Source organism: Peromyscus leucopus, chromosome 1 (assembly GCF_004664715.2).
Source record: "Peromyscus leucopus breed LL Stock chromosome 1, UCI_PerLeu_2.1, whole genome shotgun sequence".
Lineage (NCBI taxonomy): Eukaryota > Metazoa > Chordata > Mammalia > Rodentia > Cricetidae > Peromyscus > Peromyscus leucopus.
Window position 1 is genome coordinate 99,138,196 of NC_051063.1, and position 9,644 is coordinate 99,147,839.

Below are 9,644 nucleotides of genomic sequence, written 5' to 3' on the forward strand. Positions count from 1 at the left end.
TGCCTCAGCTGCTGACAGAAGGCTGTCCAAATTGGACAAGGACACAAAAAGTGACGGCCAAACTTTGCCAAGACAAGGTATGGCAGTCCTTCAAAAATTCCTGCTTCACAGAAAAGTCTGTCAGATATTCTAGGCCTGTAGGCTGAAGATGGATACCCCAACATTGCAGAGGAAACTTGGGTGACTGTCCAGGCATTCAGTTGTCTTCGTCATTTCTATAGTTTTAGAAGTTGTTTGCTCTGCACTTCCTGTTTACTCAGATAATATTATATACTTCTCAGGTCTCTGATAGTGTTGAAGAATATATAGTTATAGTTTTACAGTTTTCCTTGTTACCAAATTCAGAAAAGAAACTTACAAAAGAGATGTAAAGTTTATAAAATTGAGAAACATAAAGGCTTAAGTTGTTTATCTAAAAAAAATGTTTTAAGGTCTAATAAGATATTTTTAGGTAGGTAACACAAGTGTGATAGAAAACAGTTTAGGTATAAAACTTTGAACTCACCAAAATAAGATAGATAATAGAATATTTTCTCCAAATTTGACAATTACAAATGGACTAGACATTGTGAATGTAATTCTTTTTTCTTTTTTTTTTTTTTCTTTTTTTTTTTTGGTTTTTTGAGACAGGGTTTCTCTGTGTAGCTTTGCGCCTTTTCCTGGAACTCACTTGGTAGCCCAGGCTGGCCTCGAACTCACAGAGATCCACCTGCCTCTGCCTCCCGAGTGCTGGGATTAAAGGCATGCACCACCACCACCCGGCGTGAATGTAATTCTTATCTGATAGTTGTTCTTATTGTATATAAGTTTTACTGTGTTAGAGTTAAAATCTTTCCTTTTTATTTAGATAAAAAGGCGGAAATGTTACAGGATATTTGTTTATACTGTGTGAAGATGTGTCACTGTGATTGGTTTAATAAAGAGCTGAATGGCCAATAGCTAGGCAGGAGAAGGCCGGTGGGATTTCCAGGGAGAGAGAGGAACTTGGAAGATGAATTTATGTAGCTGGAGTTTTCTCCAGTCCTGCCTGGCCCACAGTCAGGACAAATCTCTCTCACCCGCCAGTCCCACCATCACTCAGACCCAACCGAGTAAACACACAGAGACTTATATTGCTTACCAACTGTATGGCCATGGCAGACTTCTTGCTAACTGTTCTTATATCTTAAATTAACCCATTTCTATTAATCTATAAGTTGCCACATAACTTGTGGCTTACCCCAGTATATTAACATCTGCTTCTCATCATGGTGCCTGGCAGTGTCTCTCTAACTCAGTCTTCCACTTCCCAGAATTCTCCTCTCTCCTTGTCCCGCCTATACTTCCTGCCTGGCTACTGGCCAATAAGCTTTATTTATCAATCAATCATCCACAGCACTTCCCCTTTTCTTTTTTTCAAAAAGGAAGGTTTTAACTTTGACATAGTACAATTACATATAATAAAACAGTTATGTAGCAAGAATTACAGTTACAATATCTAGTCTATTTGTATTTGGCAAAATTAAAGAAGACATCCTATCTATCTTATATTTGTAAGTCTGAGGTTTCATATCTAACTTATCTCTTATCATAACTCAGGAAATTATAACTATCTAGTCTTCAAGTACATCAAAGACCTCAGAAGGATATAATATTAACTGAGAAATGGGAGAAGGATACAAGCAACTTTCAGGAGTCTTGCAAGAGTAGACAGAGACAGCTGGCAGCCTGGACAGTCACCTAATGTTCCTTTATAAAGTTGGGGCATCTGTCTTCAGCCCACAGGTCTAGAGTCTCTCAGGCACTTCTCTCTGTGTCCTGTAGAATGTCTGACAGTTTCCTCTGCGAAGCAGGAACCTGAAGGACCATTTTGCCAAGCAAAGTTCAGTGGTCACCTTCCTATGGGTCCTACATGTCCAGTTGATCAAGCAGTACAGGCAAGAACAGTTTCTTGCCCAAATGGCTATTTTTGCCAAGGTGAAGATAAACTCCATATGGAGTGTCTTTGATGCCCATCCTCCTCTCTGAAGTAAATCAGTGCTGCCAGGAGCAGACATGTCTCACTGTCTAGAAAGTCTAAATGTTTTAAACATTTTAAATGCCATATTTTGTAGGTTTTTGAAGTGTTTGAAGATTACCTATCTATCTGAAATATATCTATGTGTACCTAGAAAACTTAACTAACATGGCTACAAGTTTGACTATCATAGAAGACTAATTATTAATCTATTTCTTAATTATCCATTACAATTTAAATGAGTTACATAAACATAATACCTCAAACAAGAATAGAAATATATATACAGTATAACAAAATTAACTTCAAATTTGTATCAATAAACTAAAATCTACAGCAATGTAAAACATTTCTAAACAAGTTGCTCTTTAAAAATAGGTTCAATAATCTACCCTTTCATCCTATCATATCTATATCCCCTTTTCTTCTTTAGAAAGACATTGCATTTATAATCAACCTGCTTTAAATAAAAATATTGGTTTTTCTCTGTAGCTAGAGTTTTCCTGCCTGGCCCATGGTCAGGACAAATCTCTCTCACCCGCCAGTCCCGCAGCCACTCAGACCCAACCAAGTAAACACACCGAGACTTATATTACTTATAAACTGTATGGCTATGGCAGGCTTCTTGCTAACTATTCTTATATCTTAAATTAACCCATTTCTATTAGTCTATAAGTTGCCACGTGGCTCATGGCTTACCGGTACCTTACATCTCGCTTGTCATGGCAGTGGCTGGCAGTGTCTCTCTGCCTCAGTCTTCCACCTCCCAGCATTCTCCTCTCTGCTTGTCTGTAGATGTAACCAATCGTCTTATTAAAATAAGAAACACAGAGCCAATGTAAAAGAGAAAGCCGAGAGGTCAGAGCTCAGAGCTAAAATCTTACCTCCTGCAGTGCTCCTAGCTTCCCCAAGAGAGAGCTTCTTCCTTTGTGTCTGTCTTTAAATAGTCTTTCTGTTCTGCCTTCTCATTGGTTGTAAACCCAACCACATGACTGCCTCATCACTGCCTGTAAGTACCGCCCTCCAGGTCTTAAAGGCGTATGTCTCCAATACTGGCTGTATCCCTGAACACACAGAAATCTACCTAGCTCTTCTAACCACCACGCTCTTGCTATGGCTCTAATAGCTCTGACCCCAGGGCAACTTTATTTATTAACATAAAATTAAAATCATATTTCAGTACAAATAAAATATCACCATACTTGCCCCACCTATACTTCCTGCCTGGCTACTGGTCAATCAATGTTTTATTTATTAATTAACCAATCAGAGCAACACATTTAATATACAGACCATCCCACAGCAAATCTAGGTGTGTGGGGAGATGCCAGTGAGACACAGAGGGAGACATACATAAAGGAGGAAAGATAAAAAAGCCACATTGGCAGAATGTAGATTAATAGATTAACAGGTTAATTTAAGTTATAAGAGCTAGTTGGGAATGAGCCTAAGCTAAGGCCAAGCTTTCATAATAAATAAGAAGTCTCTGTGTCATTATTTGTGAGCTGGCAGCCTAAAGAAAGACCTACTACAAGATCTTTTTTATTTCATATGTTACCAAAACGGCATATATTGCCACAGTCACCAATTTGAAGAGCTTTGAAAAGTATCTTGACAACAATATAACGTGTTTCCTTTCTAATACCCTACATTTTCTTTTACTTTAGTTCATATACCTAAAAACATTATTCTCCAGAGAACTGAATTTATATTCATCAAAAGACACAAAAGGTTTTTAAAGATCATTGGACTGGATAATCAGTCATAGCTCCTCAGGCAAAGTAGTTCTGCCTGCAATCCCAGTACTCTGTAGGCTGAGACAGGAGAATTACCAATACAAAATCTTGAGTTTGAAACAAATCTGGGTTCCATAGTGAATCTTGGGACAGCTTTTGTCTCAAAAGAAACAAACAAAGTTTATTATCTTTTCTAATGTGACTACTGTACAATTTTGGGGACAGTGAGGTAGCTCAAAAGATAAAGGTGCTTGCCATGCAAATCTGACAACTCTAGATCCCATGGTGGAAGAACAGAACAGACTCAGGAAATTTGACCTCCTACATCCACAAGCATACCATGGCATATGAGGACCTGCATTCAAAATCACACACACACACACACACACACACACACACACACACACACACACACATTTAATTTTAAAAGATTATCTGAGTCAAGGATTTCTAAAATAGGTCAGTAGGGAATAAAGGAAAAATCCAACTTCCACTGGTGAACAAAAAAATCATCTAGAGAGAAAGGATTGAAAGCAAATCAGATAGTTTACAAACAGTGCAATCAATGACATTTCTGAATCCAGGCTCACAGGAAGGGGAAATGGACTTAAGAGACCTGGTTAATAATTCCGACCCAGCAGTGATAGGTCAGCTACCACATAGACGCACAACAAATGAAATATTTGATTTTTAGGTATGATGAAAGCTAGCTAACAATAAGCCTAGCTAAATAAGATATTTTCTTTCAAATGAAAGATGAAAAGATATTTTTTCTAAGTAAAGGTGAAATTATCAAGGAACACAAAAAAAAATTTAAATGATGTGTTATTTAAAAAAAAAAACAAAAAACTATAAGGCAAACAGAAAAAGCAGAGTACTGGCTTGATGGTGGAGGCAAGAGAAAGACCACCAAACGCATTAATCAGTTCCTCTCTGAACTTGAAGGACCTTATAATTTCAGCAACAGGCAGTTCCCCTACTAATAATACACGGAAATGAAATAGGGAGGGCACAGAACATCATGAAGTATGTAAGCCAAATTAGAAACAGCTTGTCACTATTTCCAGAGTGAAACACCATGTGAGGGATTATGTTGATCCCATCAAACTCTGGGTCCCTCTTTAGCCCTGGGCCACCTCAACTTCATATTTCACATGATCAGAAACTTATTTTTCTAAAATCAAACTATCTTAAAATTTACTTTTTTCCATTTGAAATATGTTTTTACTTGTTACTGTCCTCAATTTTCTAGTAACTACAACTACAACACATTGATTTTAAATAATCCCCAATATGATCATCATTTTGTTAGACATTACAACTAGACTATGTTTTCACCCAATTCCTCCCATAAAAATTGTTTTCAGAAAGCAGTAAGGATGTTGAGTTAGCATGGCATATGGGAGAGAATACAAACAGAGAGAAAATTTTTTTCTTAAGTAAAAGTATTTATCTGCCCAGAGACCTATGGTATCAAACACGACTGGAAAAAATAATCAATGAAATGATTCCCAACGATATTCTACTATATTCATAGATCGGTAACTAATCTTGTCATCACCCAAGAGGCTGCCTCTGGCAACTGATGGGAACAGGTGTAGAGACCCACAGCCAAACACTAGGCAGAGAGAAGTCCAGGTTGGAGGCCTCCATCGGGTCCCTTTCCTTGGAGCTTGGGGAACCCAGTGAAAGAGGAGGAGGAAGAATTGAGAACCAGAGGGGTGAAAGACACAAGGGGGAAACATGGCCAGAATCAACTAAGCAGGACTCATAGGGGCTCACAGTGACTGAAGTGCCAATCACGGAGCCTGTGTGGGTCTACGCTAGGTCCTGTGTTTATATGTTATATGGTCTGTTGGGAGGGGGGGGGACCTCCTGGCAGTGAGAGTGGGGGTGTTCTGACTCTTTGCCTGCTCTTGAGATCCTTTTCCTCCTACTGGGTTGCCTCAATGTGGGTTTGAGGGTTTGAGCGTGATCTTATTGTATCTTCTTGTGCGGTGTTTGATGTCCCTAGGAGACCCGTTCTTTATTTTTTTTTGGGGGGGGGGGGGGGGAGAGAACCTGGGGAAGAGGGAAGGCTGGGGGTCTGGGAGGAGTGAAGGGAGGGCAAGTTGTGGTCAGGATGTATTGTATGAGAGAAGAATAAAGTTTCAAAACTTTAAAGTATCCATTACTTTAGCTCTTAGTACTAAATATGTAACTTAAATATTTATTTACGTCAATAAAGTGTGAAATACCTGCGACTTTCCTGGACATTATTCAGCTCACTGTCAGTAATGAAAACTGCGTTTTAAACTAGCATTCTCAGAAAGCCAGCCAAGCCAGCAACTCCTCAGGCCAGAGGGCCACATCCCGCTGAGGCCCCACCCCTCAGACGCAGTTCTCCTCAGATACTCACTTTCCCGACATGCTCCGCTCGAAAGGCGCCATCGCCAAGAACGCTCTCGCCTGCTCAAGCAGCGCAGAAGAAATCCGCCAGGGGGCGCCGAGATCCCCGGCGGGCCACCGAGCACCCGCAGACCCTGAGGCCCGCCCCCCTCGCCGCTCCAGAAACGTCAACACGTCTGTTCCGCCCTCCCTCAGACTGCCAGCTAGGCAGACTCTGATGCGCATGCGCAAACACGTCTGCCACGCGCCCAGCTACTGCGCATGCCTCCTCTGAGAACTGTCTCCGCCCCCTTCCCCGCCGCAGTTTCCCTTTCCGGCCCCCCCCATCCCCGGGAGGTGGGGCTAAGGTGGGAACATGAGGTTGTCGCTCGCAGCCGCTATCTCCCACGGCCGTGTCTACCGCCGCTTGGGCCTCGGTCCGGAGTCGCGCATCCACCTGCTGCGGAACTTGCTCACGGGCCTAGTGCGCCACGAACGTATCGAGGCGTCATGGGCACGCGTGGACGAGATGAGGGGCTACGCGGAGAAGGTGAGAGCCGGGTCCATCCTCAGAGGACCGCCCTGGCCGTGTGTGGGGAGTAGGGCCACGCTGGGAAACCCCTGCACGGAAGTAAATCCCGTGGCACTCCACTGAGCACGTTACCCCCGCGCTGCAAATGGAAGGCTGGTTGGGGCAGCGGCGTTAGGAGCGCCCTGAATTAGCTTAGCTAGTGGGATGATTGGATGAAGCTAAGACATTAAGAGACAAAGGTGGGTGCCTCGGTTCTTGCTCGTGTTGCATCAGTGATGTTTTGTTCTCACAGCTTATCGACTATGGAAAGCTAGGAGACACCAACGAACGAGCCATGCGCATGGCTGACTTCTGGCTCACTGTGAGTGCTCCCTGCCTTCCTTATAGGGAAGGAATCGTTAGAGGACCGGGTACAGGGCAGTTTTAAGCCAGGGTACTCACTTATATACCATTGTTGTGAACCACCTTAGACGAATGTTTCCCTTATTTGAACCGGAAAAGAATGTGCATTCGCACAACTGCCTATAAGTGGTTCTGTGTAACTTGGTACATGATTGGATGGTGGGGAAAGCCCGTGAAGATGTTTTGAACCCTACCTCTGGGAATAATTGAAAGTTAAATGCCTCTACGGTTGTGACTGTTTTCTTCCTGTTAACTCTCCCCATCTAGGAGAAGGACTTGATCCCAAAGCTGTTTAAAGTACTAGCACCTCGGTTCCAAGGTCAGAATGGGAACTACACAAGAATGCTGCAGATCCCGAATCGGAAGGAGCAAGATCGGGCCAAGATGGCAGTGATCGAATATAAAGGGAACTGCCTCCCTCCCCTGCCTCTGCCTCACAGAGACAGCAACCTCACTCTCCTAAACCAGCTGCTACTGGGACTGAAGCAGGACCTGCACCATAACCAGGAAGCAAGCCTCCACAGCTCCCACACGGTTCAAACACCAAAGACTTAACTGGAGCAGGAGAGTGAATAGCTAGCTCTCATAGGTGTGTTCACCGGTCTTGGAGCTCTTATAATGGGTGACAACTGGAAGTGGCGTTGTAAAGTGGCCCGTCGAAATGGAGCCCAGACCTTCCTGCTGGCTCATGGTCCTCTCTTTGCACAATAGATAAAATTTTGATCTGACTGTATGAAACTGATTTTCTTTTCTTTCCTGGGATTTCTGGAAAGTGAGAGGCACCTAAGATAGTAAATTCGCAGCTTGTGTTTCTGAATCTTGGGTCCAGTTTTGCTTTGCTTATTGGTGGGGGAGGGGAGTCTTACGATGTAATCCAGGCTGCAGCCAACATAACAGCTGTCCTCCTGTCCCTGCCTCCCAAGTGCTGGGCCTTCCAGTGTTCACCACCACACAGGGCCGGTTGCTTATCTTTTGTTTTTTATTTTTTTGAGACGGTTTCTTCTGGATGGCCTCCTGAATGCTGGAATTAAAGGCGTCTACTGCCTGGCTTGGTTTGCTTATCTTACCACTTATTTAGATGAGCCCTATAGCTCTTGACTACTAGCTTCCTATGGTGACTGTGATTGATATCCAGCCTAGAGACCCATCCCTTGGGATTTCTTTTTTGTTTTGTTTTTGTTGTTGTTTGTTATGAGTGCACTGTGTGCATGTATGCTTGCGTTCCAGAAGAGGGCCTCAGAGCCCATTGCCACCATATGGTTGCTGGGAATTGAACTCAGGACTTCTGGAAGAGCAGCCAGTGCTCTTAACCTCGGAGCCATCTCTCCAGCCCAACCCCTTTTGTTTCATTTTTTATGATATATAAGTTATAATGTATTTTGATCATATTCACCACACCACCACCACATACACACCATTGTTCCTCTTTACCTAGTCCCCTTCCACTTTCATGGGTTTGTGTGTGCTTGTTTTTATGATCTGGTGAGTTTCATTAGGCCTGCTTACAGGAGCTGAAGAAAAGTTCCCTCCCTTAGCCATTAACTGGGGGAATACCGCAAGCATTGTTTTTAGGCAAGTTCACACATTCCATTTATGTGTTTCCCTCAAACTCTGAATGAGTTTTGACTGTGGACTCAGAGATGCACCACCACCCTGCACATAGATGGGGTGTAGGCATCTGACAGGATGTTGACCTTCCAGATAAGTTCCTTCCTCTTGGTAGAGGGTGTGAAGAGGACGGCTGATGGAGAGTGAAGCATTAGAAAGTTAAGCCTGAGGGAATTTCCTGGAAGCTTTTGTTGTCAAAAGTGGACCTCTGTGGGAACCCGGAAAAAGGAAATCCGGTTTCAGAATAGCTGGGTCGTGTGAGAAGCAAGAGCTTGTTTATATCCACTGAGTACTGAGGCTGTAACTCATCCTGGCTGCCATTCAGTAGATTCAGAGGCTTGACTGGGAAGGCATGGGAAGATGTGTGACGTTCTCACTCTTGTCACTGCCATCTGATGCAGGACCTGAGGAAGGAAGAAGGTGGAGGGTCAGTGTTAAAGCAGAAAGACAGGCTTCAGTGACAGAACTGTTCTAGTGCTGTTATCCCTGCTGCTGCCTAGACTAATTCACCTGACCTCAGAAGAGCTCTCCCTCTTCCATCTGCTTAAAACTTGGCATGTTTCTTTGTAAATCTTTACCCCTTTTATACACATTCACCTCAGGTAGATACCCAAGTTGTGACTTGGAAAAGCCCACAAAACCAAATCTTGAAGACTTAGCAACAGGTGAACTGTGAAAGGGCTCCCAAAGATTTTCCTTTGAACTCCCAGAAATATGTCCATTTGGAGCTTTAATATTTCCCTACACTTTATACACTTTATTTATTGGAGAAGGGGAATGCATGTGTCTGCATCTCCATACTGCAGATGGAGGCCATAGTACAGCTTTCCCATGTCAGTTCTTTCAGCCTGTGGTTCCTAGGTATCAAAGTCAGGTCATCAGACTTAATGGCAACTTCCTTTACCTGCTGGGCCATCTGTCTTCCCCCTCCATATGTATTTATTAAGCATCTTCCAGTCCCCAGCATCACCTTACACATTAGAGATAGCATGCTTTGAGAATG

The 9,644-nt window shown here is 43.0% G+C and overlaps 1 protein-coding gene across 1 annotated transcript; it reads left to right on the plus strand.

Moving 5' to 3' along the window:
* Nucleotides 1-6,400: 6,400 nt before the first annotated feature.
* Mrpl17 (mitochondrial ribosomal protein L17) lies at nt 6,401-7,850 on the plus strand. Its single transcript, XM_028858186.2, has 3 exons — nt 6,401-6,649; nt 6,924-6,992; nt 7,301-7,850. Exons 1-3 carry the CDS (start codon nt 6,476-6,478, stop codon nt 7,586-7,588), a joined length of 531 nt encoding a protein of 176 aa, XP_028714019.1. The 5' UTR covers nt 6,401-6,475; the 3' UTR covers nt 7,589-7,850.
* The last annotated feature ends 1,794 nt before the right edge of the window (nt 7,851-9,644 follow it).

What these genes read in the sequence shown, in the direction of transcription:
- Mrpl17 (XM_028858186.2), top strand. Translation starts at nt 6,476, where the DNA reads ATGAGGTTGTCGCTCGCAGCCGCTATCTCCCACGGCCGTGTCTACCGC. An exon ending in TGAGGGGCTACGCGGAGAAG is followed by an intron (nt 6,650 to 6,923) that starts GTGAGAGCCGGG and finishes TTGTTCTCACAG; the next exon opens with CTTATCGACTATGGAAAGCT. An exon ending in TGGCTGACTTCTGGCTCACT is followed by an intron (nt 6,993 to 7,300) that starts GTGAGTGCTCCC and finishes CTCCCCATCTAG; the next exon opens with GAGAAGGACTTGATCCCAAA.